We start from the raw sequence: 20,283 nt of genomic DNA, 5'->3' as shown, positions 1-20,283 counted from the left end.
TTATTTAAAGGAACTGATGTTCAGGTAACTAAGAGCAATCCACATTAAAACACTTCATAAAATTAGCCTGAAGAAAATGCCATACCTTTTGGAAAGTGTCTGTACTAACGAGTAAGGCTTGCTCCAGTTCCCTTACTCGGAACTCCAGTTTCTCAATTTCTTCATTCCGTTCTTGTACATCCCTCTGAAGCTGCTCTTTAGAGAGCAAAAGCTCACTGCACTTGTCTGTTTTTTCTTTCAGATGATTTGTTAACTGTTCAACCTAGACATATAATAAGCAAAAACTGTAATTAAAAAAAAATTTCAACAAGCTAATAACATACCTGTCCTCATTTCAAAAAGTATTTTCAGAAGCCATGCTAAGTATTTTTGATAAGGATAGCAACTATTGTCTCCAACTATGGTGACATTCTTGGAGTTGATAAAGTAGTACTAACAAAAAGAAATACTGCTCCACCAACCCTTTACAAAAAATTCTTTCTCTTAAGACTAAGACCTGCAGCTAGGAGGAGAGAAAAGATTACATTTTTGAATAATGTTAAAGTATAAGCTCTAATGGTACAATAACACTAAAACTTAATAAAGATGACAAGTTTGCAGAGTGCTGACTTACACTATTCATCGATTTGAGAGAAGAGAGTGAGCATATGCACAAGTGGGGAAAGGGGCAGAGAGAGAGGAAGAGAGAGACACTCCCAACCAGGCTCCACTCTGTCAGCGCAGAGCCCAAAGCGGGGCCTGAACTCACAAACCCCGTGAGTTCATGATGTGAGCTGAAATCAAAAGTCGGGTGCTTAACTGACTCAGCCACCCAGGTGCCCCCGACTTACACTCTTATGTCAGATAAGATAATCTTAAGAAATCTTTAATGGATTCTATTTTTCTTTCCACAAATGGTTATAATTGAGACGTATAATAATATGGTTCTAAACAACGCAGAGATGGGAGGGGATGGGGGAGCTTTAATACAGTCACTTAGAAGCTTTTTCAGCCTACACATTCCAGCAGCCCAGAACAGACATGAGAATACTGGGTGGTGAGAAGAATCTGTGCACACTGAAAGTTTCCCCAAGTAATTCTGATAATGCGGGTCCATTTAAGAGAATGGTTCTGAGACCGAAGGATTCAGGAAGCATTAATAAGATAGCTTATGAAATTAGTTCTCATCAAGTAAAGAGAGAAAGCTTGCTAAAAAAATTAGTGTGATGGTAAGAAAAAAAGGAATTCTACCTTACTTCAGTGAGATACTTGAAGGAAATTATCTAAATACGATACTTATTCCCCAAAACATTAAAACAAATGCAAACTTACCTATAACTACATGTTCAAGGATGACTATAATAAAGCCACTGAGGAGAAAATTTAACAATAATGGGTGGGCTAAGATTTGGAGTACAGTCAAGGAAAAAGACCACAAAGCAGCAAAATAGTACAATATACTGTAAGAGTTAGATTATTTAGATCTTGAGAAAATCAGCATCTGGGGAATCAGATTTGGCAAGGTAAGGACAGAACCAATGGATCACAATGTTCCAGGAGAAAAATCAAATACACACATCCATGTTAGTTTCTTAAAGTTTCATGAATGAGGCAGGTCACACTTTTCAAATATAACAAATAATATACTCACATACTGTACTATTAAAAAAAAATTTTTTTTTAATTTATTTATTTTGAGAGAGACAGAGACAACACATGTTGGGGAGAAGCAGAGAGAGAGGGAGAGGGAATCCTAAGCAGGCTCCCCACCACCAGCCCTATGTGGGGCTCAAACCCACAAAGTCACGATATTATGACCTGAGCCAAAACCAAGGGTCGGACACTAAACCGACTGAGCCACCCAGGGGCCCCTATAAGATTTTTTAAAATAAAATTTAACTATTACTATTTCTGAAAATAATTTTACATGTTCACTATGTACCAGGCCAATATTCCTATGAGGTGGGTTCTATTATAATATTTGAGAGAGAAAGAGAGTAAGCAGGAGACGGGTGGTGGGGGGAGGGGGGGAGAGAGACAGAGAGAGAAGGAGGGAGGGAGGGAGGGAGGGAGGGAGGGAGGGAGGGAGAGGGAGAGAATCCCAAGCAGGCTCCATGCTCAGCACAAAGTCCAATGCAGGGCCTGATCCCACGACCCTGGAATCATGAGCTGAGCTGAAATCAAGAGTTGGAAGCACACTGACTGAGCCACCCAGGCACCCCACCATCTCTGTTTTAGAAATGACTAGATGAGTTTTAGAAAGTTTTACTGAGTTAGCCATTGTCACACATGTGGTAAATAACAGAGCTATTGATTCAAATTAGGATGGTGTAACCCCAAGCACGATGTCTATATAACTGTAACAAGCCATCCTTGCAATTTATACAATAAATCTTCCCTCATTCATGTAGCATTTATTTGGCAAATATAGAGTTCTGACTATGTTTCTAAATGAGGAAGTGGATAATTGGGACGAAAAAGGAGAAACAGGGAGAGTAGTAAGGAGGCTACCAAAACCATCCAGGCTAACAGTGACAGCCAGGATTTAAGGAGATGAATGAAATGGAAAGAATAGGAAGATGTAAGATGTAGTGCAACACGCCTCACCAAGGGGCTGGAAGTAAGGGTTGAAAAAAAAAAGTGGAATAAAGAATGAACTCTAGGTCTTAGCAATAAGAAAGGTGAAGATAGTATCATATTTACTGAAAGAAGAAGGAATATGTTTTATTCTTGTCTTTCTCTGATGGGGGTTAGTCAGGAATCAAGAGCTCTCTTTTAAACATGTTAATTTTGAGACATCTAAATGGAGATAGATGGTAAAGCATCTGAGTATTCAAGTCCAGAGTTCAAAAGAGATGTCAGGGGAGCACCTGGGTGGCTCAGTCGGTTGGGCGCTAACTTCAGCTCAGGTCATGATCTCACAGTTTGTGAGTTCTAGCCCTGCGTCGGGCTCTGTGCTGACAGCTCAGAGCCAGGAGCCTGCTTCAGGTTCTGTCTCCGTCTCTCTCTGCTCCTTCCCCACTAGTGCTCTGTCCCTCTCTGTCTCTCAAAAATAAGCAAACATTAAAAAAAAAAAAAAAAAAAAAAGAGATGTCAGGGCTGGAGATCTAAACACACGGTCATTTACACATAATTACCTGGGAAGAGAAAATTAATAGGAAAGGAAAAGGGGGCCAAAGACTAAGTCTTTGGGTCTTCCATCATTTATTTTGGGTTGAGAAACAAAGACTATGGAAAGAAGCTAAATGAAGTAGGTATGTCACAGAAGCCAAGAGAAGGAAGTGTTTCAGGAAGAAGGCTGCAATGAAAACCTCTGAGGATGCGTATGATGAAGACAGAGATGATTTGTGGACATGGCCAGGAGGATGGTTACTTTCACAAGAACAATTTCAACAAAAGAGAGGATATAAAACCCCACTGAGACAGAGGGGTTAGAACGTCACTGCACTGCACTGGACTGAGGGAAGAATAGAAGATGGGGAAATAAAATTGTCTGAATACAGACAACTCTTGATCAGTTTTGTTAGGAACAGGAATAGAGAAAGAAATAGATAAGTTTATTTAATTGGGCAAAACTAGAAGATAAATGCAGGTAGAAATGACTCCAAATTTCAATGCAAACAATTTTTAATGTTTGTTTATTTTTGGGGGGTGGGAAGGGGCAGAGAGAGAATGAGACACAGAATCCGAAGCAGGCTCCAGGCTCTGAGCTGTCAGCACAGAGCCCAATGCGGGGCTTGAACCCACAAGCCGCGAGATCACGACCTGAGTTGAAGTCAGACACTCAACTGACTAAGCCACCCAGGAACACCAATGTAAACAATTTTTAGAATTTCAAGAACTTTTCACGCTGAAGTAATATTTAATTTTCTGATTTTGAAGATTTATATATAATAAAATTTTAAGTTCTTCACAACAGACATCTTTTATGACATACAATATGCTGTGGCATAGACAATATCAGTAAAGTTCTTTCTTACCTCTCTAGTTTGATGTTCATTGATAGGCTGGAATCGAGGTACGACCTTAAGTTGCTGTTCTAGTTTCTGTATTTCCTGTTGGAATACATCTCTTTCGTGTTCTCTATCAATGGCTTGCTCCTGAAGTTTAATAACAATAACAGTAACTGAAGAAACAATATATACTGAAGCTATTATTACTGCTACTTCTTTTAGTTATACATACAGTTTTATTTAAGATAAACAACTGACGGCCACAGAATACCCCAAACCAAAAGGTTTCAAAAAAAGAACACCTGTTATACTGTACATAGTCTATTTGGAATCTTTGACAGGAATGTCTGCATTTAAATATTATTTGAAGCATGACATTTTTAATAATTCAAGTAATGTTAAATACAGAATGAGATAAAAATATTCTCCCAAAAATGAATTTATTTTTTTGGAGCAAAGGAGGAATTCCACTGTTAATTTAGTCATTAAAAAAATAGTAAGTAGAACAAACTGTTTAGTAAATCAATTTCTTTCATCCTAATCTAGGTTTTGTATCTAAAATTATAAAATCTGTCAGAATCTGATTCCCTGATATATGAAAAGAATATCAGGCCTTAAGTGAAACCCCAAAGAAGAAAATCCATATGAGGTTAAAGATTTAGTATCATTTTGGAAGACAGTAATGACAGTGTAACAACTGTTCCAAGAGCACAGTGTTACTCTGTGTGTATCTTTTGTGGGTGAAACAGTGTTGGCCAGTTAGCTCTCAGGATCCTCACCCTGCTTTAGCAGTTGGTTAAAGCAAAGGCTTGGACAAGCTTGTTAACTCTGAATTTAGAAAGGCTAACTGGTAGGGTTTACTCATAATCTGCCTGTACTGCTTTTAATTGTCATAGGTATGTAATAAAAATTATTAGAATTTTTATTTGGAATAGTAGTTTTCAGTTAATTGGTAAAAAACACAGGTAGATGAAAATGTTAGAATTCAAGTTTCTTCATAATTTAAAATTCACAACCTAGACTAGCAGCAAGTAAGCACTCCAGTGACAAAACCAATATTCAAGTTGAGAATACTTACATCTAAAAATTTTCTTGTTTTTTCTAACTGCTTTTCCAGTGCTTGGTTTTGCTGTCTTAAATCCATTAGCTCAGCATTCTTTTCTTGTTCCAGCTCTATAAACCTACTGACTTGTTCCTCAACATCTATTTCGAGAGCTTTCACTTGTTTTTGAAGGTCGTCACGTACTTTTTCAGCTTGGCACTGTACTTCTAGTTTTTCCTTCATTAATTTTTCTGTCTCCTGTAGTAATTCTGTTTACAAATATAAAAATATACTAAGTTAAATCAAAGTAATAGTGAAATCACCCATAACAACGCTCAAATTTTACCTTCATGAAATAAGAGATCTGAGTTTTACTTTAAACACACGTAAGAAAGGAAAATGTTCCTATGAAAATATCAAAGCAACATATTCCTATAGAAGCTAGTATCAAAAAAATTATACCATATGAACAAAAAGAAACATTCTGTCACTAAAAACAGTATTTTGTGAAAATGCCATAGCAAGTGACCAAAAAAAAAAAAAAAGTCCACTTTCACCATAAGGAAAAGAACAAAGTCTAATTAAATTTAAGCACAGAAATAACTCACCTCAGGCAAAAATCAATTCATTCCAAACCAATAAAGTCACTTTATATGCATACACAATACACATGAAGATCAAAGACTGTAAATTTTTAACCAAGGCAAGTAAGAGTTATAGAAAAAAAAATACAACTACAATCAATTTCCTGTTAGTCTTTCTCCTCATTAGATCCATATTCCTGAGTTAGTCTTGCACGCTCACACATATATGTATCAAGGGAAAACTGACTATGAGAGGCAGTATGGTGTAGTGCTTAGGAGCAGAGACTGTGGATTCAAATCCTAGCTCTGCCACTTATCTCCTGTGTGATACTTAACACGATGTCCTCCAATTTCCTTATATGTAAACTGGGGATAGTAATACTACTGATCTCTACGAGTTATTGTGGATCAAATGAGTTAATATATACAAAGAATAGTGCCTAGAGTATGGTAAGCACTATATAAGTGTTAGCTATTATTATTAACATTAGTAATACAACAATAAAGTATATAGCAAAGTAAAACAATACTCTAATGAAAAAAAAAGGAACATAACCTGAGAGTCCTTACACTAACCAGTCTGCCAATACTGTACTCAGGACTAGGAATCTATAGAAAATAGCTTTCCTTTTAAAACAATAGTGATTTAGATGTTAATATAAAACTAAATGAACCAGAAAGTCTCTTTACTAAATTTCACTGATCCTTGATATCATCATCTTATATATTTCCTGATTTAGAAAGAGCATTTTGAAAAGTCATATGGTGAGAATTTAATACATTTTGTTTATGTAAGAAACTGAAATTGTCTTAAGCTCTGTGGAAAAACAGATATAAGATGATGATCACTACGAATCTCAGTTGTTAATTTCAAATATAAATATGAATTTTTATTGTAAGAAAAGTTTTTTGTTAAAGAAAAAAACCGTAAGTATGAAACACAACAGCAAAATTAGAGGTATGTTAGTTGGAAAAGTAGAGGTATGTGATTGAAAATCCAAGGGTCACCCCGTTTTTGGAGTTGTAAGTTTACCACCCAAAGACTGGCCATGCAATTGTATAAACACACCTGCTCCTGGTGCTGCATCGACTGCAGCATCTACTAGTCCTATAAGAATAGAAAGAAAAAACACACACACACAGAACAAAGATATAATTTACATGTCTACTTCCTAAAACAGAATAATATGTAAACACAAAAGAATTAGAAGTAAAAGTTGAAACCACTGATTATTATCATTTGTAACATTTTGATGTACCAGTATTTCGTGAATGTTTTACATGTATGATACATACACTTTGCACATTAAAAAGACCAACCCTAAACCTGTGTTAAACAAATTTGAGCAACCAGAAACAACTGCACCATATTACAAAAATGCATGCTGTATTTCTCAATTAGCAAAATTCAACTAATAAAACTACACATTTATAATTCCAACTGCATGTGTAATATAAAAGTGGGAGGATATGATGAAAAGGATTTGAAGTTCCACCGTTATAATGACTGATGTTTTTTTACTGCCAAAAAAACTAAGCTATTACACATAATTTCTCATTTCAGCAAAGATTAAATGTTATTTATAAATTGTATATTCTTTGAACTCGTACACAGATTAAACTAGATGTCAGTGTAACAGTCACTGACCTTTTCAATCTATTCTCTTGCAGGCCGGAATCCACCCCCACCTGCTTGCTACTAGTGCTGGATCAGTGCTCTTTTACTTAATCCAAGTATACATTTTTGCTGCCTTTCTGCTATCGAAAGAACTGAATCTTACACAGTTTAAAAAATATCCTGCCACATTATGCACAGCTGTCTCCTGAGGCAGAAGTTTAAGGAATTATCTTTTCCTGTTAAAATCTGCCAAAGGAAAATGGAAAAAAAAACCAAACTCCACATAGTTGGCTAATAAAACCTTTATCAATGAAGTAGATTTTCTTGTAATTCTTCAACCCCCATATGAAATACGTGAATCATGGCATTGAAAAGTTCCACTTTGAACTTTTAAGGAATGTTTCATTCACAAAGTCTAAAAATACATACGCTGTTCAACTGGGCCTGCCTCAGCTTTCATAGCCTCTTTTTGTCTCGACAGTAATTCTCTTTCTTCTTGGATCTGCTGTTGTTCTGCTTCCAATTCTTGCAATCTATTACCTGCACATAACAATTCCTGTTCAAGACGATCTATTATATCAGTTTTTTCTTGAATTTGCCTTTCATAAAGAGTTTTTTCATCTGCATAGCCATCAATGACACCTATAAAATTAACAGGGAACAGGATTAAAACTTATTTTAAATCTTACCATTAGGCGTTCTATAAATATCTTGAATGAATCTGCTGATGACAGCAGCAGTTATGGTACATTCAATGCAGGCTTTTTCTTGTTTAACCTTTGTGCCTAAATATGATGTTCCTTTGAACTTTCTATTACTTTGCTATGCTAAGGTATCACATCATGTACGTGATAACTCACTTTATCAAACAGATGTAAACAGACAAGAAAGCTTAATATAAATCAGATGCTTGTAAACCAAGTCACATTTTAAATATACTAGAGAAAGTTGATGTTTTAAGTGATTCTAGAAGGCCAACACCCACAATGGTATGGCAGAATATAAACAGTATGAGGCTTCAGAAGCTTAAAGCCCAGCATCACCATTTAATGGTTACCTTGAACTATCTATCTATCTACCTATCTACCTATCTATCTATCTAGGTAGGCTTCACACCCAACACGAAGCTTGAACTCACGACCCTGCGATTAAGGTCTGAGCTGAGATCAAGAGTCAGATGCTTAACCAGCTGAGCCACCCTGGCGCCCCAACCTTGAACAATTTATTAACATCTTTTGGCTTCAGTCTTTCCATTGCTAAAGTACAAGACTTGTCTTAGGATGGTGGAATTTTGGTAACAAATCACCATCATCCATTTCTATATTTTCTAAAAATTTTAATGCTTTCTATAATTCTATTAAACACTTTTTGATAATTAAAAATATATAGCTTTTAAAGTTGCTTGGAGAAAGTCTGAAGACAAATTACAACTATGTTTCAGTGCTCACCCTACATTAGAATACACTTGTGATTTCTAAATTTGGCTTGCATCAAAATCTCTACTTTTAAACTTGAAATTTTTCCACACTCAGTTGCCAATAGCAAATTGCTCACCCTCAGCCTTACTGAGCTCCACAGCCAGCTGTTCTCTAGCCCTGGACTCCTCATGAAGGCGCTCTCGCAATTCTTCTTGGCACTTAAGGGACTCTGTCACTTCTTGTTTCTGTCGAAATGACTCCCGCATCAACTCTGTCTGTGTAACTTTCGCATGTTCAAGCTAAACGAGGAGGGAAAGCATACATGAAGGAAGACAAAGTGTTGGGAATACCCGCTAAAGTTTAACAAGAAAGGGTTTTTAAATAAAAATAAACTGTTGAACTGTAACCATTTAATATTTCTAGTGCATGCTAACATTAAATGGGGATAGTCAGTATACAAGTAGATTACCTACATATAACTTTCCATAAGAGATGTATTCTGGTTTTATTAAACAAACAAAACAATGCTTCTTTTGGGGGTGCCTGGGTGGCTCAGTTGGTTAAATGTCCGACTTTAGCTCAGGTCATGATCTCATGGTTCGTAGGTTCGAGCCCCATGTTGGGTTCTGTGCTGACAGCTCAGAGCCTGGAGCATGCTTCCGATTCTGTGTCTCCTCTCTCTGCCCCTCCCCCACTTCCACTCTGCCCCTCTCTCTCTCAAAAACAAATAAACATTAAAAACAAAATAAAAAAAATGCTTCTTTTGGAAATAAACCAACTTATATCACTACATCTGTATTCTATAATATAAAGAAAGATATAAAGTTAGTAACGCATAGGCTCTTTATTTGTGGAAGAATTTTATGTGATTGTGCTCTATGTAAAACTTAATTTCTTTTATATTTAACATTTATTGATTGTGGACTCCTGCTGTACATTATGAGGAATATATGATTCATATAATGGCATCAATTAACAAAATCATAGTGTCATAACAAGATGAAAAAAATTATAACCCACATTTTAACTAAAAGCTTTATATTTCTATCCAACTGTGAAACAGCTACAAGACTTTATATGAATATTCAATTTATTTTCAAAATCTTACAATACAGAGGCATTACCCATAATTACTCATAAATACAGCCTCTTTTTAAATGCTGTTATTGGCATGACTACATTCTTAAACAATTTTTAAGATGACAGTCAAATACAGACTCAAGGCCAAAGCTCTCAAAAAACAGTGATCATTGTTATCAGCTCCATGAAATTACAGAAAAGCACCATCTCTGCCTTTGTTTTCTGAGCTTCTGACTGCCAGCACTTGTTTATCAGTTCTTATTTTTAGTTAAACTAAAAACTGAGCTCAAATGTTTCTAGTATTTAGTCCTATAACACTAAAAATTTTGAAAAAGCAATCACCATATATACATACATATTAAAAATAGGCTGACAATGTCATAAGAATTTGTAAAATTATAAAGTACAAAGATATTACCATGTTTTATGTTTTAAAAAATGCAGTGGTTTCTAATTTATAGGCCAATATCAATAATGTATTATCAAATTATGATATTTAAGAATATTTTATTTTAAAAGACTTCTGCTCTTCACATCTGAGTAGTATTTACCATAGCAAACACATTTTAGAGTTACTAAATAAAGCCTTTTATGGTCACTCTAAGTCAATTTCCAAAATATCAAGTATGTGATTGTTCTTGTTTTATTTAATAGGATGTGTTAAATATTATTTACAACTTAATACTTGGAGATAATATGAATACACATTTAAGACTTGTAATGGATAGTTGAGCATACATTTCAAATCACAAAATATTTCCTAAAACATCTGTCATGTCAATGCTACCTCAACAAAGATAAAACTATATATATTTCTGCTTTTGACTGGGAAAAGAGTATTTTCTTTTAAATGTAGATAACTAATAAACATTGATTTTTTACTATAAAGAACATGATCACAAAGTATGAACTAATTTATATATAATTACTCTTTTGAATTTACAGTCACAGCCTGTATTTTTAAAACATATCAATTGTTTCTACATATGTAGATAGGTAACTTTTTCTGTTTATTATAAAGTGGTTGCCTGGTAAATACATGAAAACTCTGAAAGAGTTCAAAGCTCTGACTAAAAAGGATAGTTCCTTATTCCTTTTTCAAATTTACTGTACGAGAAGCATTCAGCATTTATAAAAAAAATACTTGATTTACATAAGAAAATTGTTTTTGCTTCTATGTCTACTTCTTAACAAGATCTAAAGCAGCTTTTAAATGCATTTAAATAGTTAGCATAGAACCATGAGAAATAGCTTTAGTTTTGCAAAACAAAACAAAAAAATTAAAGAATCAAGTACAGTAAAGCTAGCAAACAAATTTCATTTATTATAGCAGATGGCACTCATACTTTACTGGAATAAGAGACTCCCCTTTCAAATGTTCATCTAAATATAATTTAAAAAGCCTCTTCTATCCTGTTAAGTTATGACTTATTCCTAATACCTAACAATATGAAATACATAAAAATTTCATTTCAGTACTTCTAAATAAGTTAAGAAACTTATTATATTAAAAAGCATTACATTATAAAGCATCAATATAGTGTCACTTTAATATAAAAGTTTCAGGGGAGGTAACAAAACTTCTGAAAACCATCTGTCTTGTTAAATATTAGCTAGTGCATTACAATTAAAGCCATGAAAGTCGTAAAAAGTGCTGAATAACTTGTAGTTATATTGAATAACTTGAGGTGAATCATTCACAACATATTTATGTGTTAAATAAACCTGAAGTACTAACTATGCTAAGTACTTACCCTTAACAATGTTTATAAAATACATGTCACATAAAAAGCAGAAAACAGTATTTCCTCACAGGATTAGTAGGCATATTAAAAATCAGTTCCTTATGAGTTAGCAAGAAAATTAAAATTAGAATCCAGATTTTCTTTTTCCTTGTCTGGAACTACAGCCAATACACCATATGATTGTAAACAATTCCTAACTGGCTCACTTGGCTGTTTTAAGAATCATAATGCCTATTGCCTTTTAATCACTCCATTTTTACTCAGGATTGGCACCATAAACATATAAAAGCAAGATTCTTAAGGAGAAGCAGGATCTTTTTAAACAGCTTGCCTGGCATGGGAGAACTGTAATACTATCTCACTCTGCTTTCTGGAATCAAAAACATAGCCAAGATGGGGCTCTTAGAACAAATTTAGCCCTTTAATACATCTAGGATAAATGAGTAGTAACATATGAAACAATAACAAAACAAGATTCTATTCTACTTAAGGACATTTAAAGTTCATTTCTCATTATACAGGTTTTTAAATTAGATGTATAAAAAACTGAAAGCATGAACTAAAACTAAAAGAAACCAAGTTTTTTATACTTACTGAATAAGGAGGAGTAGGCAGTGAAATTTTAGAAATAAGTTTTAATATGTGCCCATTTCTTTTATGAATAAAATGAAAAATAGAAGTATTAATAATTACTGAGTTATTTTCATCCAAATGTTCACACAGAGGAAAAGGATATGGTAAAGGCACACGAGATTCAACCTCATAAATGTCTTCATCTTGTTCTTCCAACCATGAGCCACTGAGTTTGACAGTTGCCAAATAGGTCCTGTAAGAATCCATTCTAGAAGATGTAGCTGCCAATTTTCCTCACTCGCTTTAACAGTTTTCCACTACACTAAAAAGTTCTTTTTAGTTTATCAAGAGACACCATAGTTGTATGAAAATTTCTTTTTAGTACTATCAAATAAACATTTTATTAATTCATACAACTGAACAACAAAAGAAAAACCCCACAAATCTATTTTAAAAACTACATCTCCATGAGTCTTCGTCAAAAACAAAAGAAAAACAAAGACAACAAAAATAAAACACCTTTTTAACTAGAATAATTAAATCCTTGAAGAATAATGAAAATATAAATATCTAATCAGCTGAGCAATAAAACTGCTTTCAGTATCAAACATATCTGTGGAAATAAGCCTTCCAAACAACCTGGCAGGGAAGGTTGAGTTTTAAATCTCCATAGTAGCAGTCTTCACAAGTGTAGCTGCAACATTATTTCCCTTGTTCTTGCTGCTTCACTCAATTCAAAAGTAAAAGCTCCTCGGAACTGAGCTATTCAAATAGCCTCTCATGCTGAGCCAAAGGATTCTAGTCAGTGTCCCCTGAGGAAAAGGTCAGAACAGAGGGTGTGGTTTCATGTCTTTACCTATAGGTACTGGCAGGTGGAGTGTGAATTAATACGCCCACAAAAAAGCCTGCCTAACAGGATCCAAGTTCCACGTCAGAGCTTTGAAAAGGGTATTTAGACACGTTTATGATGTTTCTAAGATAAGCTAGTATTTTTCCATCCTATTCAAAAATTGTTTTAATTTGAAAATGTGAAATCAAGTAGGTTTGAGTCTACTACCAAGTAGTTCTTAAAGTATATCAAATAATCATAATTATTTCTAGAAAACTAAGTTAGTACTTCCTTTTGATATTTTCTTAAAATAATACTCATTCTTTCAAGTAGTCACTAGAACTAAGTATAGATAGTTTAGTTATAACCTGTTTCTACACTGAACTGTTTTTAGAGTGAATGTTAAGGGGAAAAAAAACCACTCTTTTTAAAAGCTGCATTATATATAACTCTCGGTAGTTACACCACTTAAGATACTCTATGAACACGGACTAAAACTCAAAAGGGCAAGTTGCATATAATAAATGTCAGTGATACTGAATAAACTAAACACTCAGAGTTTTAAAAGATGAACTTACTTTTTAACATCATAAGATCCTCAATAGTGAGAGTTGTTTCAAATAAATGAAAAAGCTTTCATTGTGGTGCCTTTTCTCTATCCAGTAACTAAATAGCCTAAACCCAAAAAACCAAAACCTTTTATCTACTATGGAAAAAACCCTACTAAAGCAAGCAGGTAATATAAACAAAAATCCATTTTACAGCCATTTTCACTATATGCAATTATTTAAAGGAGTTAACACTCAAAGCCTTCATAGTAGGCTAATAATTAGGGGAGAGAAAATGAGATTTTCTACAGAGAGCCCAGAATCTACAGGCAGATGTTCTGGGGCAGGGCAGGGGCAGCTGCCTCTTTTAATTCTGGATTAGGCAAGGACAAAATTTTGTTCATGTTTTTTTTTTCTTGTTAGTTTGCCAGTTAGTCTGTGAAGATGTCTTAACATTTTCACAAAATGGAGGCCTAACAGTACACTGGTTTAGCCAAATTTGACTTTTTTGATCTTCAGCAGATACAAAGTCATCCGTATCCTAGCTGCTCAGCTTTATGAATTGGTTGCTAGGACCCATGCTTACTTAGCATATCATATAGTTCTCAAAATACTCTTTCCTCGCTCCCTCTGGAAATTAGTTTATTTTGATAATGTGGTGTCCAATTTCTCGTATTTGAAGCAAAAACAAAACTCTGAAAGTAAGAAGTATCTTTTAAAAAATTTTTTTTAATGTTTATTTTTGAGAGAGAGAGAGAGACAGAACATGAGTGGGGTAAGGGCAGAGAGAGAGAGAGGGAGACACAGAATTGGAGCAGGCTCCAGGCTCTGAGCTGTCAGCGCAGAGCCCGATGTGGGGCTCAAACTCACAGACTGCGAAATCATGACCTGAGCTGAAGTCGGACATTTAACCGACTGAGCCACCCAGGTGCCCCAAGAAGTATCTCTTTAAAAACAGAAACATTCAGGTCAAGGTAAGAACTAACTACAAAGAAAAAAAAAAGTAGGGAGGAAAAAAAAGACTCAAAAAAGCAGATTAATAAGATGATTTAGAATGAGGCCAATAGTCCTTATAACAACAGAATATTAACTAATGGCATATTATATTAATTCATGTTCAAAAAGGTGACCCTAAATTAAAATAGTCCAAATTATATCTTTCCAATTTTTGAAAGCACGTAAAACTTGTTTCCATCCATGTAAAACAAAAACATCAAGATGTAGACCCTTATAACAGAACATAGGTCAAAGTTAAGAAACTAACCACAAAGAAAAAAAATAGTAAAATTAAGGAGGGAAAAAAAGGACTCAAAACAGCAGTAGAGTTGATTTAAGATAGAGGAAAATAGCTCTCCTAACAACAGTATATTAACCTATGGTATATTAACTGATGTTCAGACAGATTACTCTGCATTGGAATAATTGAAATTCTATTTTTTTTTTTTAATTTTAGAAAGCACATAAAACTTTTTACGATCAAAAGCAGTTAAAGCAAAATGACTTCAATTTTTAGGAGGATGCCCTTTAAATATTTAGACTAGCTCATTGTTCCCAGGTTCCAGATAATCAAGATTTCAGGCATATTGGAAGGCTATTAACTTGTTGTATAGAGCTACGTTTGTTTCCCTAACTAAACAGCTTTATTTGAATCATACAATGTTAAGATATTTAACCTTTTCCCCCTTAAACATTTCTTTCAAATTGTAAAACACTTCTGTTGCTCTCTTTTGGATACTGACTTGTTCACTTATTTCTGTAAGTTATTTAATAGAGGGGCTGAATCCTGGATACAATACTCTGACAGAACCCTGACCAATATAATAAGCACATTGGGGGAAACCCTAATGGGAAAATGCATTTCAACACTTTGATTACAATTATGTTTAAAACTTAACAATGACAGGGGCACCTGGGTGGCTCAGGTAGCTAGTTAAGTGTCCAACTTCAGCTCAGGTCATGATTTTGCGGTTCGTGATTTCGAGCCCCACATCGGACTTCGTGCTGACAGCTCAGAGCCTGAAGCCTGCTTCAGATTCTGTGTGTCTCCCTCTTTCTCTATCCCTCCCCGACTCGTACTCTCTCAAAAAATAAACATTAAAAAAAAAAATAAAAAAAAACCCCTTAACACTGACAAAACAAAATCTTAAACTATTGTTTTATCCTCAGAAAGAGTCTTCTTTTTTGAGAAGATATAGAAACATGTCGCTTAGATTCCATTATTCTCAAAAATGATACTAAACTCATGAGAGTTACCTATAATAATCATCATTCTGTGGGAGGAAGTTCCTCATTAATTTTTTCCAAGGCCTAAAGGAATCTCTCAGTAGCACCTCTGAATTCTGGAAAAGCTGAAAAGGCTACTCCCATTGAACAGACTGAATTCCTTTTCTACCTGATTCAAGAAACAAGAATCTGAAACAATACTCTCAAAGATAACTTTTCTGCAGTACCACAAAGAGACTACTGAATAAAGATTATGTTAAAGAGATACCTTTCTAAGGGCCTGTGGGTAGTCTTTAAGCACTTACCCTCGTATTATAATGAAAACTCTCCCAACAAATAGGAAACTGCAATAGATTGAATATAAGCCTAATTTTACGGTAGCCTATCTGGGCAAAAGAGAAATACAATTCATCACATTAAGAGTATCACTATATGGATTTGCATGTATATACCACAGGGCAAGTCACCTGTCAAATCAAATACATAAAGTAAAATAATCCTTTAATAGATGTTATGAAATAAGCCCAGATAGAAACCCTGATACTTAGTAAACAAACTCACTAGTTCTTTTGTTGAAGCAGGATGTATCTATGGTACCCAAAGCATACTAAACCTTAAAACTAAATACAAGGCTTAATCACCTATCTTCTACTAAAATCACACAACATAAAAATCCACACTGTTAAAAAGAAAAGAATCTTGAATATCTGACAATATTTACTTAGGCTACGGGGACTTCAATGAAACCCCTCCTCCATCCCAAACATAAATCCACAATAATCTGCAATAATCTTTCTCCAATCTGAAAGGAGGCAAGTCTTTTTGATCCACACACCACACCTTCCACTTGTTTCTGGATTCCATCCTCACTTATTCCAAGGACCTGGCTCAAGAAAGCCCATCTGTTTGTGACCTGCAATCTTCAACTTCTCCACTTCTACTCAAGGTATACCATTCCAACCTTTAAAAAAAGCACCTTCCCTTTTTCAAGCCAGTATTCTGTTTTCTTCACAGCTAGTAGTCACAAAATTGCTGTCTCTATTTCTCCAACTCTGAATTTTGAATACTCCTTCACCAACTCCATGAAACCATTCTCATCAAGGTCACTGTTAACACACACAACGAAATATCCAATGGACACTAAATCATCAGCCACCTATAACTTTCTGTAGTAAGTGACAGCTTTTGGAAAAATCACTTCTCATCTGGCTTTTATGACACTATTCTCTTGGAAAAATTACTTCTCATTCTTGCTCTCTCCCATAGACTTAACTATTTTTATTCTCTTTTATTTTTATTTATTTATTTTTTTTTGAGAGAGAGAGAGAGAGAGTGCAAGCGAGCAGGGGAGGGATAAAGAGAGAGGGAGACATAGACTCTGAAGACAGGCTCCAGGCTCTGAGCTAGCTGTCAGCACAGTCCCACGTGGGGCCCAAACTCATGAACTGTGGCATCATGACCTGAGCTGAAGTCAGACGCTTAACCAACTGAGCCACCTAGGCGCCCCAATTTTTATTCTCTTTTAAATACAGTACAAAAATAGCTCTGTATACACTCTACAACCATGGCTTCAAGGTCTTTAAGTAATAACAACCTCCAATCTAGTTCTACCCAAACTCCCAAATCACCCAAAAAGTGATTATCTTTACTTGATGCCTCTTCTATGCATTTCAAATGAAATACAACAACTTGGTTGGTTAAGGATTTATGCTTGGTTTCCTCTTCTCTTCCTTATCCCCTACATCCAGTCATACCAAATGCTACTAAATTCAATTTCCTAAAAGTTTTAAAATCACTTCCTCCTGCCTTAATTTTACTTCTATCACTTTTTACTTGGAATATATTATAAGGGCCTTCTGTTTCCTACATTCAGCATCTCTCCTCACCATATTCTTGCCTATCTGCCTATCAAACCGCTGCCTAAAGGAATCTAAGACACAAATTTAATCATTATTATTTTTTTTAATGTTTATTTATTTAGAGAGACATGTGCACAGGAGGGGCAGAGAGGGAGGGAAAGAAAGAATTCCAAGCAGGCTCCGTGCTGTCAGTGCAGATCCCTTCACAGGGCTTGAACCCACGAACCATGAGATCATGACCTGAGCTGAAATCAAGAGTTGCTTAACTGACTAGACCACCCAGGGGCCTCTGATATTCTATTCCCATCAAAAATATTTCAATGACTCTCCACATTTTACAACATAAAGTTAGCTTATGAAGGACTCTGACATGTAACTACTGGCTATTTCTCTACCTTTACCGTCTATCAGTTTTCCATCTTCCATCCCCGAAGTTTCATATCACAATACTATCCACTGTCTGCATACATATCATGCTGGTTTACACTATACCATTCGTCACAAATTTTCTTCTGACCTACCTACTTAGTTTCTACTTGTCTTTTAAGTCTTTCACTTATTTCCCCTCATTTTCTCTTGAATTACACTTTCATCTCCATTACTCCGCCAAAGTGCTCTTGTAAGACTACCAATGATGCCCAAATTTCAAAATCCATTCTTTAGTCTGTGAATAACATGACCAGTCAGCAGTAACTGACCTCATTCATTTTCAAAGGGCAGAAGAACTGGCAGTTAAGAGCACAGCCAGACTGCCTGGGTTCAAATTCTAATCCCACCACCTAACTTGTATGTCTGGGGAAGTGACTTCTCTAAGCGGTTTCTATGCTTCTGCTTTAGACTTCTCCATCCCTTCAGTCTATTTTTGACAATGCAGTCAAAATGATCCTTTTGAAAAATAGAAGTTAGATCAGTTATTCAATAATTTCTAATGATCCATCCAAAGCTAGAGACAATTTGCATGTCCTCTAAATAAATTATATGGTACATCCATACAATATAATATTCCTCAGCTATAAAAAGGAACAAACTATTAATACATGTAACAACATTGATGAATTGATGATGAATCATACATGCACTTTAAGACAATGAATCCAGGCCCAAAAGAACAATGATACAATGATAATGTATCATTTTATTTACACCAGTCTGGTAAAGGCAAAACTATACGCATGGAAAGCAACCAGGGGTTGCCAGTAGCAGGAGGTAGAAGGGCTGACTACAGAAGAGAAGTACTGGGGAATTTGGAGGGATGGAATGATTCTGTATCATGTTTGTGGTGGTAGATATAAAACTCTATGCATCTGTCACAATCGAAAGCATTACCCATACAAAGAGTAAATTTACCATATGTAAATTAAAAAAAAATTAACCAGAACATAGGGAAACCCAAAATGGAATAAAAACTGTAACAAATAATTCTAATTGTATTAAAAGTGAATAACAAAACCACTTAAGAAGTGAGGAAGAAAAGAGTTAACCTAACATACTTTGAAAAACAGTATTTTTGACTATGTAAGGCTAAAGACAAAAAGTACTGTACATATGTAAATATGTTCTCCTCAGGGGTATAGCCTTGCAATTGTGAAATTACTTTATGGGTATATATGGCTGAACAAATAAGTAAAATGAGAGCCTAGTTTCTCATTGATGGAGAATAAAGTTACAAAGAGAAGGGGAAGGGGTAGAATGAATGTTGTGGTACTGGATCAGAATAAGAGGTAATATATGAAGTTAGGTTTTTACTATATATACATAAAGATATGGAAATAAAAACAGATGCAAGGGTTAATGTACCCCATATATTTTCAAACGGTCTACAAGAGAACCTACAAGTCATGATACACTTGGTTAAAAGTGAACTCATATAACATCCAGATCGTGATTTGTAAATCTCATTCTCTAACAAGAAGCCTAAATTCCTTGGAGAAGCGGTGGATTCTAGGGCTGGGGCAGGAATAACACAAAATTGGTCTGGAGCCTCTGATAGTGCAAATCCTCAAAAAAAAAAAAAAAAAAAAAAAGAAGTACTTTGAAAAGGTGTAAGAGCCGACCTGAAAGAGTTCTCAATGCCAAAGCTGGAACAAAATAAACTACTATAGTATTGGATTATTACCCACTGAAAAAAATAAACAGGCATGAGTACATATAGATCCTGATTATAAATGTGAGTAATAATTCTAATAGATTAAGGAATGAGGAAGATAGAAAATCACCATTAGAATACCACAGTAATAACTGCACAGGCAAGATCCACCAATGAATGCTCAAAATAGTGGATGAAAGTTTAAGGAGAAACAAGATATTTGCATAATCTCGAAGTACCTCCTCCAAGATATTTATTAATTACAAAGGGAAGAATAGTAATGGTACAGTGAAACCCAGGTGACACCACAAGAAATCAAGATTAACATTACAGTAGTAAGACATATTGACATCATGTGCCCTCTGATATGACACACTGAGAAGGCACACCATTTTTGTGATATTTTTGTCAAAAATGCTTAAGATTCAGGTAATTGTGAGAAAACGTCGGACAAATCCAAATTGAGGGACATTCTACAAAATAACTAGCCAGTCCTTATCAAGTGTCAAGGTCATAAAAGACAAAGAGAGACTCAGGTACTAACCGTCAGAGATAGCCTAAGAGAGCTGAAGAAGACATGACAACTAAATGCAATGTGGGATCCTGGAATGGGAAAAGGACGTAGTGGGAAAAAATGGTAAAATCCAATGGTTTGTATTTCAGTTTATAGCACTGTACCAGTTTCACTTTCTAAGCTTTGATAATTATAATATGGTTATGCAAGATGTTAATATTAGGGGAGGTTA

The 20,283-nt window shown here is 35.0% G+C and overlaps 1 protein-coding gene across 4 annotated transcripts in view; it reads right to left on the bottom strand.

Annotated features, from left to right (window-relative positions):
- The window catches only part of AKAP9 (A-kinase anchoring protein 9), a 152,920-nt gene that overhangs the window by 37,953 nt on the left and 94,684 nt on the right, over positions 1 to 20,283 (bottom strand). For all 4 annotated transcript variants that reach the window (XM_047094567.1, XM_047094568.1, XM_047094569.1 and 1 more), the window contains 5 exons: positions 8,731 to 8,893; positions 7,606 to 7,818; positions 5,011 to 5,243; positions 3,960 to 4,079; positions 86 to 262 (listed from right to left, as the gene is read on the bottom strand). In XM_047094567.1, the coding sequence (XP_046950523.1) occupies positions 86 to 262; positions 3,960 to 4,079; positions 5,011 to 5,243; positions 7,606 to 7,818; positions 8,731 to 8,893 (906 nt within the window). The remainder of the gene's footprint in view (positions 1 to 85; positions 263 to 3,959; positions 4,080 to 5,010; positions 5,244 to 7,605; positions 7,819 to 8,730; positions 8,894 to 20,283) is intronic.

The sequence above is a fragment of the Lynx rufus genome, unplaced genomic scaffold, assembly GCF_022079265.1.
Source record: "Lynx rufus isolate CCGP_SWC_20201006 ecotype Redwood Valley unplaced genomic scaffold, mLynRuf1.p SCAF_4, whole genome shotgun sequence".
NCBI classification, from domain to species: Eukaryota; Metazoa; Chordata; class Mammalia; order Carnivora; family Felidae; genus Lynx; species Lynx rufus.
The sequence above is the reverse complement of the archived record's forward strand: the minus strand, read 5'-3'. Positions and strand labels throughout refer to the sequence as shown.